Genomic DNA, 18,141 nt, shown 5'->3' with positions numbered 1-18,141 from the left:
GACAGACTAAAAACATTGTAGAGATAAAAAAGTATAACTGTGACTCTGTGTGTATTAATTCTGAATATTTTTCCACTCTCTCTTCAATTATCCCCTTTTTCCTTTAAAAGAAGACACCAAGACATAACATCACAAGTGTCGTCCCACCCTGCTCAAGAAAATGCTGCATACCAGTGGTCCGGACAACAGAACACAACTCAGGGTCAAACCCAGTATGGCTATAACTATCATCACATCGATCAAAGAACTGAAAACCAGTGCACCTATCCAGCCTTTGTAGAGAGCAAATCCAGCCGACAGCAGGATGCCACTGACGTCTATGCCGAGTTTACAACTGATGCCACGGCTACAAAATACAGATACGAGCAGACTGAGAACTGTTTTGAAGCTGGAGATAAATCTCCAAACCACTTGAGTGACACACACTTCAGGTGTCAGGACACAGCTGAAAGTCAGTATATAGTTGCCTCCACTTCTTTGTGCACTTCTGACTTCCAATACTCTCAATATCCAGCTAACAGCCAGGGTCAGTATGAGTCTCAGTCAGACCATGCTCATTATCAGTCTGAAGGGAAGCCTTTCTATCAATCAGATGTCCACACTGAGACAGAGGATCATGCACGGTATGTGCTGGAGGGATATGTTCATTTTCCCCTGTCAAGGTGAGCTTTCATTTATATAGACTCAGTCAGCACAGCAGGTTATTCACTGTGTAAAACCTCAGTTTTTACTCTTTTCTGGAATTTAAGCTGTACTACTTTCATTAGCTAAGAGTCAGACCCTTCTTATGTCTACCCCTTGCTTAGTAAAGATTTTCTATCACTGGTCTTTTTAAACAGACTAGAAAAAAATCACATGCAATGTTGTTTTGAACCACAAGGTGGCAGCATAGATCAATCTTGTAGTTCTTTTTTTAGTGGTCAAAGCAGCAAGGCTCATATTCTTCTCATCATTCTCTTTACTCATGTTTTAGGCTAAATGTGTTTTTGCACTAAAAACCATAAGAACTGGAAAATGAAAATGGTCCAGTGGTCTCAAATTTTGTTTACTACGTAGAACCCAAATCTGACTCCACTGCACTTGTATAAGGCATTACAAGGATCAAGGACATTGCATTGTATTATCCATAGGACGGAAAGCATAATAGTTCCAATGTAAAGAGGGACTGCACCATATTATAGATTTTTATACATTTTTAAAAATGATTATATAAGCAGAAATGGGGTCATTTCTAATGTACAGTTAGCAAAATATAGTCCTTTATGTACCTATAGTAGTGAATATGTAGATAAATATACCTGCAAGGGTTTTTGATGTGATGTTTTTAAAAAAACAAAAGTCAAGTTGTGTAATCAGTCTCTAGGTTGTATGCATGTGTTTCACATGTGGCTGTGCATGCATCCTGTTCATTTGAGTATGTGTGTGATTATTGCAGGTCAGATTTTTCATAATGGTTTGTGTTTTGCTCCACTTTGTAATTCTGATAATGTGCGGCCTCTTTGGGATACACAGCTCTCCCCTGTCTTTCATTTGGTTTGTGTGCCTGTGAGTTTCCATACACACACAATAGGCTTTTCAATAATCAAGTGGTCATGTGACTTGATAGTGGGGAGAGAGGTTCAGCCACTCGTGTTCAGAGAAGACAGGTTGAGAGAAAGGTAGAAGCCCATAAGATGGAGGTTTTTTTAAAGGGAAAAAGAAAACCTTTTGCACATCTGTGCATATAATCATATGTAAGTGCTCTCTCTATGTTGCTTCTCTCTATTGTTAGAGGCCTTATTCAAATCAGGGTCTGTTAGAGGGGCTTTAGTTTAGGGAGGGGGGAGCTTCCAACACTGCTCAGCATTGTTTCTTCAGCCCACACGTGCAGCTTGGGAATGAAGCAGTGAGTGCGTTTCTCTCTGTCTGCTTTGTCACTTCTAAATTATTTCATGTCCTGAGTCAAACAAACACATTTTACACTCGCTCGGATTCAGTGTCATGGGAACAGTTAGTGCTTTTCACTATATAGATGATTGTATTTGGCTTGTTTGGCCCAATACTTTGTGTAGTTGTGCCTCTGGTGGCAGTGGTTGTAGCAATGATAATTTATGTTGTGGCTCACTATTGTATTTCTGAGCCTGTGAGCAGACACTCCCAACAGGAAGTTGGTGCAGCTGGGATGATGATGAAGATGGCATCCAATGAAGACGCTACAGATGACAAGGAAAACAAAGAAGGTAATTAAACACAAAGTTAAACGTTTGCATTGTTTGCGTGATTTTCTATAAATTTGATTGTACTGTGCACAATTGCATTTCTTTATATTTTACTTCTGCGGAGACAAACAGTAGTTCTGAAAACATCTGTGGACATTCACTGCACTTTCACTTAATTTCAGTCCCCTCATTGTACCTCATCATTTTCACAGAAACTGTTTGTTTGTTAACACTTAACACTGACTGAATCATTCAATTTAAATGATGTCTTCATTACTTTGTTACTAGCAGCCCTGTCACAGAGGTACATAATCTGCCCCCATTTCTTTAAATAACAAAGTTTGACGGGCTTAAAATGGTATTCTGTGCCAGCAAGGTGAATCACTTATAACCTGTTAAATGATGTGGTACTAGAGAGGAGAGTATGTCGGTTAGTCAAACCTCAGACTGCTTGGGAAAAAATTTCTCACACACTCAAATATTGTCGAGGCGTTTAAGAGCTAGTTCAGTGTTCCACCCCCACAATGAGCACCGCATTCTTCCTCGTCAATCTATGTGTTCTGTTGACTCAGAAAAGGCATTTAACTGCGTCCCACGCAATATCCTTTTGGGGTGTTTCAGGAGTATAGAGTATCTGGCTCAATGCTAAAAGCCATTTAATCACTTTCAACCAAAGCATTGCCATCAATAAGACCATGGTTCTCAGCCTGAAGAGAGTGCCCATTCAGATGGATGGACAGACAGACATTTTAATCAAAAGGATTCTTCATTTAGGAGGATTTACCAAAGATCCTTAAAATGAATTTTTTGTTGATTTAAAATAAATAAATAAAAACATTTATTTTCATAAGGTGTTCATATGATAATCTTTAAATGATCAAAAAATGAAAGTGGAAAAAAAAAGTTATAAACAAATGACTTTCTCTGCACAGACCAGCCCTCCTCAGCTGATATATCTGGCGGGTCCAATCAAAGAAGAAAGCTGGCAGCTCCACCAATGAACGTGTCCCTGGACCACAGTGAGGGGTCTCTTCTTTCAGAAGACACCCTGGATACAGAGGATGACGGCTTGGATACTGGGGATGACCTGGATGTCAACTTAGATGAGTTGGACACACCTCACGAGGCCGACTCACTGGAACTTAATAAACATGGTGACAGCAGACACATTCTCATTGGAACAGCCACAATTAAAAAATACAAAGACTATTTTACAGGTTTTTTACAGCATGCAATTTTTACAGATAGGAGTTAAGGGTAAATTGTGAAAAAAGTAAAGACACAGCTTGTCAGCCTCGTGTCAAAACTACTGGCCCATCAGCTCTCCACTATATGTTGTCTATTAAATTAAAATCAAACTGTTAATATGTATTTGATTCGATCTTATGTCACCTCAGGGGACTCAGAGGAGTCCGTTTTGGGTGGCGGAGCGGCATCAAGAGATCCAGGCCACAGAGCAGCAGAGGAAAGCAGGCTGTGGAGGAGCGTGGTGATCGGAGAGCAGGAGCACCGCATTGATATGAAGTGCATTGAACCCTACAAAAGAGTCATTTCTCATGGAGGTACGTAAACACAGCTACGACAGCTTTCAGTTGATAGCATTGGATGAGCCTCCCTTGCAGTTATCTTGCTGTTTCTCATCTTTTTAGTTGAATCATACAACTAAAGTAAGTGTGTGTGTGTGTGTGTGTGTGTGTGTGTGTGTGTGTGTGTGTGTGTGTGTGTGTGTGTGTGTGTGGTGGCTGCAATGACGAAAAGCGAGAATATCAGCCCTCTCTGAAGTTTCCCCTGTGCTTTGATACAACTTTTTCTGCTGAATAAAACAGACGTTATGATGGTGTAGATGTTAATAAATAATGTTAATAATGCATAGTTTTACTTGTCTGTGGAGGCAAAAAAGATTCTGTCTTCATTTTAATATCATTTAATTAATTAAACTATAAAACTGATAAAAACTGATAAAGACTGATAAAAAAATGCTGTTGTTTTATCAGTCTTTCTGTTGACAGCAAAAACCTAAGAAAAAGTGGTAGCCGACTGACGCGGATCATTATATCTATGCCACAGTGTGTGTCTATCTGACTTCGCACTGAAAATATTGAAACAATTACTTGATTGGTGCATGCCGTTTAATAAAAACCGCATGCAAGTCCGTTGCAAACTGATATTACACATAATTAAAAAGTTGATGTAACTGAAAAGAAAACTAAAATCAGATCTGAAATCAGAATGAAAACTAGTTTAGAAAAGTGTGTTGGGGTTTCTGATGATTACCAAAAACTTTGCTGTGTAATCAGAGTTTATCAGATGTCAGACTAGACTCTTGTTTGGCTGAGACTGAAAAAGTATATAAAGTGTGAGAAGTATAAATATGTGATGGGGTTAAGTAGAGGACTCTTTCTTATTGATGGGACTGAATGTTTAATAGTGAGGGTAAAGTCCCACTCACATTGACCCATGTGTCAACCACAAAAATAATAATAGTAATTGCTTTTTTAACTGATAGGCCTTGAATTAGTTATAAACCGGACAAGAATGTTAGAAAAATGATTTGTATTATGATTGATATGTAACGTGATAGTCATGTTTGTGTCTCTCATGTTTCAGGTTATTACGCTGAACAGAAAGCCATCATTGTGTTTGCTGCATGTTTCCTACCAGAGAGCAACTGTGACAATTACAATTATGTCATGGAAAACCTTTTTCTGTAAGTACATTCCAAAATGACCGTGCTTCTGGGTTAGCGTACGCTGGCGTGTCTTTCTGCCGCTGCTCTCTGTGTGTAGCTCTGTTTTTATGTACATCACGCCCGTGTTTCATCTCTTAACCAAAGCTTCTCACATGTCATTGAAGTGACGAAAAGAAAACTTTGCTACAGTCACAATGTCTAAAATAAATAAACATGTCTAATCCACTGTATTTTGTTCTCCTTCTCTTTGTAGATATGTGATAAGTACACTGGAATTAATGGTGGCTGAGGATTACATAATTGTATATCTAAATGGTGCCACACCTCGCAGGAGAATGCCTGGTTTTACCTGGATGAAAAGGTGCTACCAAATGATAGACAGAAGGTAATATTAACACAGATATGTTTATTGCAAATGTAATGCCGTAGTATATGTACCATGTGATTTCATTACAGATTATATGCATGTTAAGTTTTCATTGATAGTGTGTATTATGATTTCTAAAAAAAAAAACTCACTTGACCCTAAAAAACACCTTTAAAATATAGTGAACTGATTAAATTGAAACTTCAATTCAGTCTGGTTTAGTGTAGTTTAGTTTAAAATCCCCGCAGTGCAGCAACCATTTTTCTGGCGTCATTAACCTTTACACTTTGGTAGCGCACTACTCAAGCTTGGACATTTTCGATCATAGCGAAACCAAAACAAACCACACACACAGACAAAAACATTTTTAAAAGCCTTTTTAACAACATTTTAAAAGCCTTTTTAAGCCAAAGTCATGTCGAATAGATGTTAGAGGGTTTTTTTTATAATCTACCTTTTCTGGTTTCTTTTGTTATCTGTCTTGACAATAAACGTATTATAAAAGAAAAATGAAAACGACAAAAAATGCAGTCATAGATGTAAGGACCAAGTAGTTTAGTGTGATTAGGTAGTTGGCTGTAAACCATGAAAGTTCACTGCTGCAAAACAGCCACTACTTTAATATTTCCCATATTGAAATAACCTATGTGCTGTAATCAGTTTAGTTCTGTATAATTATATTGAACGTGGAGGTTTTCCAATCTGGAAATGCACTGGCTATGATTTGGTGACGTAACCATTGGGGGTGACAGCCAACGATTCTCCGTCCATGCCTCGAGATTCTGCGTGTTCACGTGAATCTCGAGCGGTCCAGGCCTCGAGAGCCGGTGTCCTGTAGGTTTTAGATGTATCTTTGATCCATCACAGCTGATTTCAGTGGTTAAATTACCTCCTCAACATTTCTTGAAGTTCTCCAGAGGCCTGGTAATGACCCAGGGTGATATCTAAAACCTGCAGGACACCGGCTCTCGAGGCCTGGTGTTGGCCACCCCTGCTCTACGGTATTTCTAGTTGTGTATACTCTAAGGAGAATGCAGTTTTCATTCCCAAATCTAAATGTTGTAAGAAGGTAGCTTTGTTGATGCAAATATTTCAAACTCAAATAAAATGGTGGACTATAAGTTCAGTAGTGTAAATAAACTTTATATAATAAGGAGGCTCTCTGAGCAAACCCGCATGTGAGTAATATGATTTATTATTGCAGAACATGGCTTTTCTCTCTTTTCGTGTTCCGGCCATTAAAAGAAACAGCAAAAGAAAAAATGTAAAACGCTGCGCAAATGTGAAAGAAACAGTCTGATCTTCCTGCTGTTAATCCTGTTGCTAATGTACTCCATTTTCTTCTTTCAAAATGTTTGTTTTGTCTTTGTTTTCTTGTATTTTGTATAATCTTAGATTACTTTCTTTAAAACGCTTTGTGACTCCGGTCTGAAAAGCATTGTATCAGTAGATATCAATGATAAGCTATAGTCATCAGTGCAATTGTACTCCTCTTTTGTGTAATTCCTGACTGTTTTGTCCCGCAGACTGAAGAAAAACCTAAAGATGTTCATCATTGTTCATCCATCCTGGTTCATACGGACTTTGCTAGGAATTACCAGACCCTTCATAAGGTCTCAGAGTTGTAATTGCTATTTGCACGACTCTCCCAGCTATTGAAATTCATTCAGATTCATTTATAATTTAATTGCAGTCAAAGTCATGGAGATCTTCATTAGAAAGGATTATCATGTAGCATTTAGCAAAACCATTTTTTACTGTAACTCTTTTTGATTTCTATTTCCTTCAGTTCCAAGTTCAGCAGTAAGATCAAGTATGTGCATAGTCTGCAGGAGCTCGGAGAAATCATTCCTATGGAGTATGTGCATATACCTCACAGCATTGTCAGGTGAGCCAGCCTGTCATTAATATAAATGCCATTGGTTGTTGATCATGGTTGATCATGGCATTTAGCCAAGGACTTCGGGGGAAACAAACCACAACCGAACCACATCTTGCACATAATACATTGTTGTGAAGTTTCTGGGTGTTAAACTTACCTGACTGGTGTTCAGCCCTATGTAATTAAATTTACCTTTCTTTCATCTAGTGAAAACCGAAAGCCCGTTGGTTTCTGACATTCCTGTTCTAAACAAGTCAATCAAACTTTTTCCCAAAACTGGCCTTGAAACGAATCCACTCCAGCCTATTGGATACAGTAAAAAATCAGAAGTTTTAAAGCCTTCTTAAAAACAAAGATATTACTCTGTTTTAATTGTATGATTTATTTTTTTCTGTACTCATGCCTTTGTTTGTTAATGTGTAAGACCAGAGAGCTGTTTTGACGGGTTCCTTTGATTTACTAGTGTATACCAGATTTTCTGGAAAAACTGATTGCACTTATTTTTTCTTCAGGTACCTCAAGTTGCTAATCATCACTTTTAAAACTAGATCGTTTAATTAATTTGTAGTTAAACTTCATTAAATAAAAAGAAAGGGAAACAATTTACAGGTTTGGTTTGTTTTTTTTTGGTTGTTAAGCAATTTTGACTTCTTTAGGTTAAATTGGATGTTCTGTGGCCCACAGCCTGAAATGAGTTTGACACACCTAGTGCAGAATAAAAGTCCTCAACGATATATTTAATGTGTGGTGCATGTGGCATTTTACAACCATTATTGTAGTTGCAACTATGTTTGAATATTTATCTAAGTCTTCAAATACTCTTACTTCTGTAATTGCATTTTAGAGACAAATTGTTTTTTGCAAATCTACTCAGGAAATTCACTGAATTTCCTTAAAAATTTAAACCAATCAGTGCAGATTGTCATCTTAAGTGCTTTAGGCATGTTTACAAATTTTTCTGCCCAAAGGTATGACCAGGAGAGGAGTTTGAACAAATTTGCATGCACGAGGTAAACCACTTAATCTGCCTCTTTCTATGAGTTGGTTATGTCTAATTCTCCCTGAAAATCCTTCATTAATTTTCTCATGCTGAGACTAACCTTTGACTGTCTTCTTATCCAATACAAAGGCACATTTAAAAAAAAAAAAGCATTTTGATGATTGAAATATTGACTCATGTTGAGGCAAACTGTTACACCCCATGCATTGCAGTACATTGCTTTGACCTTGAATACTCTCACCTTTGAGCACCAGTGCTTGTTTTTATTTTTATCAATTCATTTGTCAGTGCAAGTGTCGATATAGGCTACTGATCCCCAGCTTTTGCATGTCTACTGACAGTATAGTTGCTCAGTTAACATCCGTCACTTACTTTTGCTTTCTGACTTTCAACCTAATGCTAAACCAGACTGGACACAGAATTGCAGGACACAGCAGCAGAGTAAGTGGTAAGTACTCTGCTGCTCCCGTTTAACCGTTTGTGCAATAATAACAGTGTGCAATACACATACACTTCTTCTTCTTTTTTTTATTACTAAGTTAATATACTGTGTTGTGTTGTTTGTGTTGCGTTGTGATGTGTCATATCGTGTCGTGTTGTGTTATATGTAGTGCCGACGTAGGACAGTTTTCCAATTTCATTGTACTACTGTACTATGTATGACTGTGCAATGACAATAAAGAGTTATCTTATCTTAACAGGAAATGTTTGAAAAAAAATAACCCACCCCAGTTCACTCCATTCACAAACATTCCAGTCAAACAGATTGCCAAAACGCTTTTGAAGTAGTTCCTCCTCCAGAACCAGCCTTGCAGATCCTTCCCAGAATGATCAACTAGGCTGTTAGCTTTTAAACCTGCCCAGGTCCTTTTGAGAAAGTACTGATTTGTCTCTAACTACTGTTAGAGACAAACAAGGGGAAATTTATTGAAATATTCCAATGCTAGTATATGCAAAACCTCAAGTATGGTAGAAATGTGGTAGAACATCCAAACACAACGGGTTAGGCTTCTGTATTTTGATTAAATATCATGGTTGTTTCTGACCTGTGTTATAAAACCTAGTTTTTGCAAAATCAGAAATTTGGGGGAGGTGAATTTTTTAAAAACACCACATTTTCTCAAAGATAAACTGTTCCTTCCACCTCTGGTTAGTCTGAGGTAGTACGTCTCTACACTACTGACCTGTGACATGGAAGTTGGATGTAGTTTTTGTGCTATTATTTTACTGTAAATGTTTTACTGTAAAGTGGATATGTTGCAATCATTTCTTTTCCTTCTTATCTCTCCCCTTAGAGTCAACAAGGGGAACTCTGCTGTGTGACGAGATAATTGGCTGCTGCCCTTCTTCTCCTCCCCGTGTTATGCTGTACTTGAGGACAGCATCTCTGAATTTGAAGCCAGCCTGTAGTATAAAACATGCTGAGCTGTTACAACAACATGTAACTCAGAGAGAATGATGCTGTGGTGCAATACATCAGGAAAAATCTAATTCAGATCTGAGGGTTCCGAATATACAGTAATACTGTGGTTGTGGTGCAGAGACTGTACTGTGGTGTGCTGAAGGGAAATGCTTTATACTATAATACAGTACTCTCAGCACTTCATTATGTTCTCCATTTGTTTTCTTTTACTTCAACTTTTTTGTTTACCATGCAACTCATATTATAGATTGCCTTTAAGGGTACTTGTTATTGGCTTGTAACTTACATGTATTAACAACAATCATGTATTGATAATTAACTCTGGGTTATTGTAGTAGCGTATTTTCAAAAGCCACAGTGATGTTTTTGAGTAGTACTAGCATCCCATCTAAAAAAAGCCACAAAAATGAGGCGAAGGCACACTAAGCTTACAGGAGATGTAATTTACTTTAAAGACATTTATTGAAGTATTTTCAAATTAAATTATGTCACAGTAGGTAAAACGAAGCTAACGCAGCAGTCTGTGTTAGACACTAGATCTGCGTTCTGGCACGGGATGCCACTTGCTAATCAATATTCAGTACACATGAAGTATTTGTCTTTATACATGTAGTCCTAAAATGAGTAGAAAACATGAATTCTGCATGTTATTTCAGTTAATGCTTCAACATCCCGTCTGTTTGCTAACATTTTTGTTTGCACACATAAATCCCTCCTGTCCACACTGACAGGAAATAGAAGGGCCAACCCAATTTGTAATAGTTTTCAAAGGTCTGGGCCGCTCCATTTAAAGCAAGGATTGACATTATGTCAACATCTCATTTAGCACCTCAGTCAATCTTTATATGAAATGTTTACAACCCATGTGTCACTGTGAGAATAAAGTAGAAGAGCTGTGCTGTAACAGAAGTTGTGTGTTGCATGCTTTTAGCTTGAAATTACTCTGACACATGCACACACACCCAAAAGCGGAGCACTGTGCTGGTACAGTACATTTGTGTGTGTGTGTGTGTGTGTGTGTGTGTGTGTGTGTGTGTGTGTGTGTGTGTGTGTGAGACAGACAAATATTCTTGGGTGCCGGTGAGGAAATACCGTCTATATTACTTAATGAGATACTTTGTAGAAAGTGTCCACTGTGCAAGTTAGACCATATCGCTTTATTTATTTGTACATGTTTGTTTATTTGTGGCTTGCATGGTACTCATGTGTTGTAAAATATGTAAAATTACTTAATTCATTAAAAATATGTTCCTCTCAAACAGTGTTTTCTCTAATTTTTCTAATAATTTACTAATAATTAAAATGATCAATAAAAGAAAACAGTGATATTAAAGGAAATTGGTATTAATTACATGTAAATGGTAAATGGCCTGTATTTATATAGCGCTTTACTAGTCCCTAAGGACCCCAAAGCGCTTTACATATCCAGTCATCCACCCATTCACGCACACATTCACACACTGGTGATGGCAAGCTACATTGTAGCCACAGCCACCCTGGGGCGCACTGACAGAGGCGAGGCTGCCGGACACTGGCGCCACCGGGCCCTCTGACCACCAGCAGTAGGCAACGGGTGAGGTGTCTTGCCCAAGGACACAACGACCGAGACTGTCCAAGCCGGGGCTCGAACCAGCAACCTTCCGATTACAAGGCGAACTCCCAACTCTTGAGCCACGATCGCCCCGTAAAAGCCACGTAAAAGAATTTTGCTGGCTGATTTAACATGTTTTACACACTGAAAAAAAAAGTTCTTTCAATTTACTTGATTTTATTGTGTACATCGGTCCCACATAATATGAATAAGTATGACTGACTTAATTTTCCACTTTCATCCATCCATCCATCCATCTTCATCCGCTTTGTCCGGGGCCGGGTCGCGGGGGCAGCAGCCTAAGCAAAGAGGCCCAGACCTCCCTCTCCCCAGCCACCTCCTCCAGCTTATCCGGGGGAATACCAAGGCGTTCCCAGGCCAGCCGAGAGATATAATCTCTCCAGCGTGTCCTGGGTCTGCCCCGGGGCCTCCTCCCGGTGGGACATGCCTGGAACACCTCACCCAGGAGGTGCCCAGGGGGCATCCTTGTCAGATGCCCGAACCACCTCAGCTGGCTCCTTTCGATGTGGAGCAGCAGCTGCTCTACTCTGAGCCCCTCCCGGATGGCCGAACTTCTCACCCTATCTCTAAGGGAGAGGCCAGCCACCCTTCGGAGGAAGCTCATTTCTGCCGCTTGTATCCGCGATCTCGTTCTTTCGGTCACTACCCACAGCTCGTGGCCATAGGTGAGGGTAGGGACGTAGATCGACCGGTAAATTGAGAGCTTCGCTTTTACACTCAGCTCCCTCTTCACCACGACGGACCGGTGCAGCGTCCGCATTACTGCAGCTGCAGCCCCAATCCATCTGTCGATCTCCGGCTCCCTTCTCCCATCACTCATGAACAAGACCCCAAGATACTTGAACTCCTCCACTTGGGGCAGGAACTCATCCCCGACCCGGAGTGGGCACTCCACCCTTTTCCGGCTGAGAACCATGGCCTCAGATTTGGAGGTGCTGATCCTCATTCCCGCTGCTTCACACTCGGCTGCGAACCGTTCCAGTGCGAGCTGGAGGCCCTCACCCGATGAAGCCAACAGAACCACATCATCTGCAAAAATCAGAGATGAGATTCTGAGGCCACCAAAGCGAAAGCCCTCCGCCACTTGGCTGCGCCTAGAAATCCTGTCCATAAAAATTATGAACAGAACCGGAGACAAAGGGCAGCCCTGGCGGAGCCCATCACCCACCAGGAATGAGTCCGACTTATTGCCGGCAATGCGAACCAAGCTCTTGCAACGGTTGTATAGGGATCGAATGGCCCGTAGCAATGGGCCAGACACCCCATATTCCCGCAACACCTCCCACAGGACACCCCGAGGGACACTGTCGAATGCCTTCTCCAAGTCCACAAAACACATGTAGACTGGTTGGGCAAACTCCCATGCACCCTCAAGTATCCTGGAGAGGATAAAGAGCTGGTCCAGTGTTCCGCGACCAGGACGAAAACCGCATTGTTCCTCCTGTATCCGAGGTTCGACTAACGGACGAACTCTCCTTTCCAGCACCCTGGCATAGACTTTCCCAGGGAGGCTGAGGAGTGTGATCCCCCTGTAGTTGGAACACACCCTCCGGTCCCCTTTCTTAAAGATGGGGACCACCACCCCGATCTGCCAGTCCACAGGTACTGCCCCTGATCTCCACGCAACATTGCAGAGGCGTGTCAACCAGGACAGCCCTACAACGTCCAGAGCCTTCAGGAACTCGGGGCGGACCTCATCAACACCAGGGGCTCTGCCACCAAGGAGTTGTTTAACTGCCTCAGTGACCTCGCCCCCGGAAATTGGCGGGTCATTCCCCTCATCCCCAGACTCTGCTTCCTCCTCGGAAGACGTGTCAGTGGGATTAAGGAGGTCCTCGAAGTATTCCTTCCACCGCCTGACAATTTTCTCAGTCGACGTCAGCAGCGCTCCGCCAGCACTATTCACAGTGCAGGTAGAGCACCGCTTTCCCCTCCTGAGACGTCTGACGGTTTGCCAGAATCTCTTCAAGGCAGTCCGAAAGTCTTTTTCCATGGCCTCTCCGAACTCCTCCCACACCCGAGTTTTTGCTTCAGCCACTGCCCGAGCCGCATTCCGCTTGGCCTGTCGATACCTGTCGGCTGCCTCCGGAGTCCCACAGGCTAACCAAGCCCGATAGTTCTCCTTCTTCAGCCTGGTGGCTCCCTTCACCTCTGGTGTCCACCATTTGGTTCGGGGATTACCACCACGACAGGCACCAACCACCTTGCGGCCGCAGCTCAATGCAGCAGCTTCGGCAATGGAGACGCTGAACATGGTCCATTCGGACTCAATGTCCCCAGTCTCCCTCGGAATGCTGTTGAAGCTCTGCCGGAGGTGTGCGTTGAAGATCTCGCGGACTGGGGCCTCTGCTAGACGTTCCCAGCACACCCTCACTACGCGTTTAGGTGCACCAGGTCTGTCCAGCGACCTCCCCCGCCACCTGATCCAACTCACCACCAGGTGGTGATCAGTTGACAGCTCAGCCCCTCTCTTTACCCGAGTGTCCAGAACATATGGTCGCAGGTCTGCTGATACGATTACAAAATCGATCATCGACCTACGGCCTAGAGTGTCCTGGTGCCACGTGCACTTATGGACACTCTTATGTTCGAACAGTGTGTTCGTTATGGCCAAACTGTGATTAGCACAGAAGTCCAATAACAGAGCACCGCTCGGGTTCAGATCAGGGAGGCCGTTCCTCCCAATCACGCCCCTCCAGGTCTCGCTGTCGCTACCCACGTGAGCATTGAAGTCTCCCAGCAGGACAACAGAGTCTCCAGGTGGAGCACCCTCCAGCACCCCCCCCCCCCCCCCCCCCCCCCCCCCCCCAGGGACTCTAAGAAGGCGGGGTACTCTGAACTGCCACTCGGCGCATAAGCGCAGATGACAGTCAGGACCCGTTCCCCGACCCTAAGGCGCAGGGAACAAACCCTCTCGTCCACCGGGAAAAACCCCAACGCACCGGCAGCAAGCCGGGGGATATTAGGATACCCACCCCAGCCCGCCGTCTCTCACCAGGGGCAACTCCAGACTGAGACAGAGTCCAGCCCTGCGGGAGGATGGGCCCATGTCTCCTCTTCGGGCTGTGCCCGGCCGGGCCCCATGGACTAAGGCCCGGCCACCAGACGCTCGCCCTCGGGCACCCTCCCCGGGCCTGGCTCCAGGGCGGGGCCCCGGTAACCCTATCCCGGGCAGGGTAAACTGTTCCCTCGGTTTCCTTTTCATAAGGGTCTTATGAATCGCTCTTTGTCTGGTCCCTCACCCAGGGCCAATTTTCCACTTTCCCTCAAGTAATTAATGCTTGTCACATCAAAGTATTTTATTTACATCAGATTACTTTAAAAAATCATGTTTGATGTACTAATATTAATCTATTATCATAATATCAATGTATTGCATAATGTCAATATATTTTAATATTTAACACCAACTTATTTTTATTTGCCAGTGGTACGCAATGATATTACGTAATGTAAACACATTGCAATTACAATTATGTTCTTGCAAGACAAATTATGGCTTTAAATCCTACTTAATTTTTTCAATTGAAATATTAACTGATCATTATTGACAAAAAAGGCAAAGACTGAGTGCTACTGAACAATACACCTTTATTAAACTGTAACAGCAGTGAAAGCAGCAATTCTGCCATGAACAAGTCCAAAATCGCATCCATATAAACTTGTTAACACATTTTTAAAGATAGCCTGCAGAAATAACTAAAAGAAAAAGTTAGTTTGAGAATATATTTGCAAATGTTTCACAAAAAACTGACCTTAGCAGCAAATAAAAGAAAGTGCTTATAGATGATCCTGTCATCTCTTACATATAACATTTGTATTAATTACACAATTGAAAATGTAAACTAAATTAAGACTACCTGAAAAAAAGCAACACGCTTTTATGAATAAACAGATTTACACAAATATAACTTGTGTGTTATTTGACAACAGTTTCAGCTTCTGTACAAGTATTTACCTGTACAAGATTTCAACTAAGTTGAGCCTTAAATGACATTGTTACACAACTAATACCAAACACCTACATGAATTTTAATCTTCATTTTAAACATGTAAGCAGGACATTAAGGTTGATTTAGAACATATTGCTAAAAATCGTCAGTAAAAATTTCTTACAACACGATACCAAAAGGAAAAATCATCCTGCATTGCAGTCACATGAGGGGAAAGCAATAAAAACATAAGCAGTATAACGTTACTGAACACAAAATGAAAAACTGCAAAGAATTGCAGAAGTGCAGTCTTTGACTTCTCAATGAAACAGATGGGTTTTTTAAAGCAAGAACTTTAGAGAGTTTAGCTCCATCCAGTTCCATGAAAACCTTCTGGAAAACATCAAAGTTGTAGCGAAGGTCCGCAGGGTAGGCAAGGTTTAATGCATACATGAGTCCAAATAGCATTATCACAGCAAATGCTACATTATCCAAATTCTTCGCCACCCTGATGCCTGAAAGGACAACTCTTGTTTATCTGCTGAAGCTTGCTCTTTAAGAAGATAAATTCAAACAGTGGTGTCTTCAACAATCTCACTGATGGCACGTTCTTCCATGCCCTGTAAAAAAGAAGCCATGTTAGTCATTTCATGCCAAGTAAGTAATATGACACTGTGGAAAGTCCGAAAAAAGAGGAAAAAAAAGACAAGTACATACCACATACTCCTGGATAAGCCAGCGTCTTCACCCATGTAGATACACACTCAGCATCAACATCTTCACACTGAAATGAAATGTATGTAATTAGCATCTTCATTCAGCCCTTGTCCTTCATTTAAGTTTTACTAGTGTACTTTACATAAATGTTTTTAAAGTAAAGGCACACAAATTAATAATAGGTTTACTGGCAATTAATAATAAGTTGACAAAGTGAAGGTTAAAAAAACAAGCAGATGTAAAAATACAAAATGAGAGAATTTATCATGGGAAAACATTTGAAATCTTCCACAATTGTAAAGTTTCATCCAAAGAGGATCATGTTAAGTGAATGTTGAGGCTTTATCACTTACATTATCCATTTATGCCACAATTATTTTCAGTATTAGTCCAAGCTCTCATCTTCTGTTGACCAACTTCACCAGGTTGTCCAAGTGGAGAGCCAGCTGAGCCACGAACTTTGTCTGAGGGGGGATGGTGGCAATTCTCTTAAACTCAGCGTTGATCTGAAAACATGAGCACAGAGGAATGAGCTTCAAAGGTTTAATACCTGGAAGAAGGCTGCAATCACTCATGCTGAAGAAATGGGCTGTCAAATAACAACTGTGCCTTAACCATTTTAGGCTAATACCACAAGAACACCGTGTATGAGGCAAACCTTACCTCATGGAAATCAATTAGAGCAGGCCATCTTGCCATGAAAGCCTCCACCATTGGTGCATCACGAACAACTTCATGTCTTCTGTATGAAAAAGTCTTTTCCATCTTGAGTTTCACCAACTCTGTTACTCTTTTTTTATGTCCATGTGGTGGGCTTTGACATGTCAATAGCTTTAAGAGTCCCTTTGTCTGCTACTTCTGAAACTGAGGTGAGGTTAGGAAACTCATTCCCAAGCAAGAAATCCATAAACTGAAGTCTGAAACTGCCCTGAAGACAACACTGTCTCTTGACTTCAACGATGAGATCCTCAGTTGATTCAGGCGCTCCATTAGAGAGCGAGCCTTCGACAGGTTCCGTCAGCCAAAACAGTCTTTAGGACCATAGGACTCCCCATAGGACTCTGTAGGAAAAAAAGAATTAAATATCAGACATTCAGAAAGAATCATTTCAGTTTAGTTTTCATAAAGCTATCCATACCCAATACTCAAAGTTATAAAGATCAGACATAAAAAAAAAGAAGAATTTATTTAATGAAATACATGCTACTGAAGCTATTACACTTATATGAACACCTTTTAATTCTATATGCCTTTTTAAAGTTACAATGTGGACTGATCCAATCTCATAGCCAACCAATGGATAAGTATCAAGGAGTTCACAGAGTGTATATTCTTGTGGATACTGGGCTGAGCTCAAAAGCTGTGTCGTGCTCTCTGTACCAGCCACCAAGCTCTCTGACAATGTAGAATATGCTGTGGTACAATGCAGATATGGTTTTTCAGTATTCTGGCAATCCACCTGCTGCCCTTTGGGCCAGTACCATTCCATTTCTATAAGTTATGCCCTTTAATGTCACACACTGTGCAAGGTTGACCTCTAGAATGTCAGGGAATATGTACCTAATAATAATAAGCTATCTCCTCTTTAAGCAAATCTACTAGAGAGGCAGATACAGCTGAGACCTCTAATTCAGACTTGCCAAGAGATGGGGAGTTTAGATGGTAAGCTATCATCATCTGATGTTTTGACTTCTGTAATCATAAAGGTAAAAATTCCACCATCACAAAAAACATTCATTTTAATTGAAAAAAGATATTCCAGTCCAGAAGAGCATCAATGGTTTCTTTAAAGTACCAATCTTTCTCTCATTTATACATAATGTTTTGAGAAGCAGCTCACATATGTTCTACACAAAGTAGAAAAAAAGCGGGGGAAAGGGTCCTAATTTTTGTTAGGACAATGTTGGAAAATTCACAATACATCACTTAAGTTTGTTCAACAGAGTATGTCTTATTATCTCCTTGTAGATATCTGCTGTATTATTTGGGCATGACCGATAGAATAGTCAAGTGACACTACACCTAAAACAATGACTAAATGGAAAAATGATTTGGCATTTATGGGCACAGGTTCTTAAACCCACGTCTAAGGTGGCAGGATCCTTATTATAACTTGAGTGTGTGTCCTCAGCAAGAATTAAGGTATGGCACTGTGCTCCCAGCTTCTTAAACTCTGACGGTTACAGCCAGACTAATTACCCACTGTAGCCATAGCTAGCACGAGTAACACAAACACTATTGCGCTCTCTCAGTGACGTTTTAACTTGCTAAGCCATCAAAAACGTCAGTGCTCTCTGTCACATGCATAAATTCCATATCTG

The 18,141-nt window shown here is 41.1% G+C and overlaps 1 protein-coding gene and 1 pseudogene across 1 annotated transcript in view; one reads left to right on the top strand and one right to left on the bottom strand.

Moving 5' to 3' along the window:
* Nucleotides 1-8,581, top strand: part of LOC146621326 (uncharacterized) — a 39,088-nt gene extending 30,507 nt beyond the window's left edge. The window contains exons 10-19 of the mRNA XM_085368333.1: nucleotides 111-662; nucleotides 2,131-2,219; nucleotides 3,131-3,352; nucleotides 3,596-3,760; nucleotides 4,806-4,905; nucleotides 5,141-5,272; nucleotides 6,781-6,867; nucleotides 7,044-7,142; nucleotides 8,105-8,146; nucleotides 8,545-8,581. Of these exons, the coding sequence (XP_085224459.1) occupies nucleotides 111-662; nucleotides 2,131-2,219; nucleotides 3,131-3,352; nucleotides 3,596-3,760; nucleotides 4,806-4,905; nucleotides 5,141-5,272; nucleotides 6,781-6,867; nucleotides 7,044-7,142; nucleotides 8,105-8,146; nucleotides 8,545-8,581 (1,525 nt within the window). The remainder of the gene's footprint in view (nucleotides 1-110; nucleotides 663-2,130; nucleotides 2,220-3,130; nucleotides 3,353-3,595; nucleotides 3,761-4,805; nucleotides 4,906-5,140; nucleotides 5,273-6,780; nucleotides 6,868-7,043; nucleotides 7,143-8,104; nucleotides 8,147-8,544) is intronic.
* A 6,435-nt stretch (nucleotides 8,582-15,016) lies between these two features.
* Nucleotides 15,017-17,309, bottom strand: LOC146621325 (uncharacterized; annotated as a pseudogene).
* Between the last annotated feature and the right edge of the window lie 832 nt (nucleotides 17,310-18,141).

Source organism: Diplotaxodon limnothrissa, linkage group LG12 (assembly GCF_057381915.1).
Source record: "Diplotaxodon limnothrissa isolate DT_005_m linkage group LG12, D_limnothrissa_male_GT1.1, whole genome shotgun sequence".
Classification (NCBI taxonomy): domain Eukaryota; kingdom Metazoa; phylum Chordata; class Actinopteri; order Cichliformes; family Cichlidae; genus Diplotaxodon; species Diplotaxodon limnothrissa.
The sequence above is the reverse complement of the archived record's forward strand: the minus strand, read 5'-3'. Positions and strand labels throughout refer to the sequence as shown.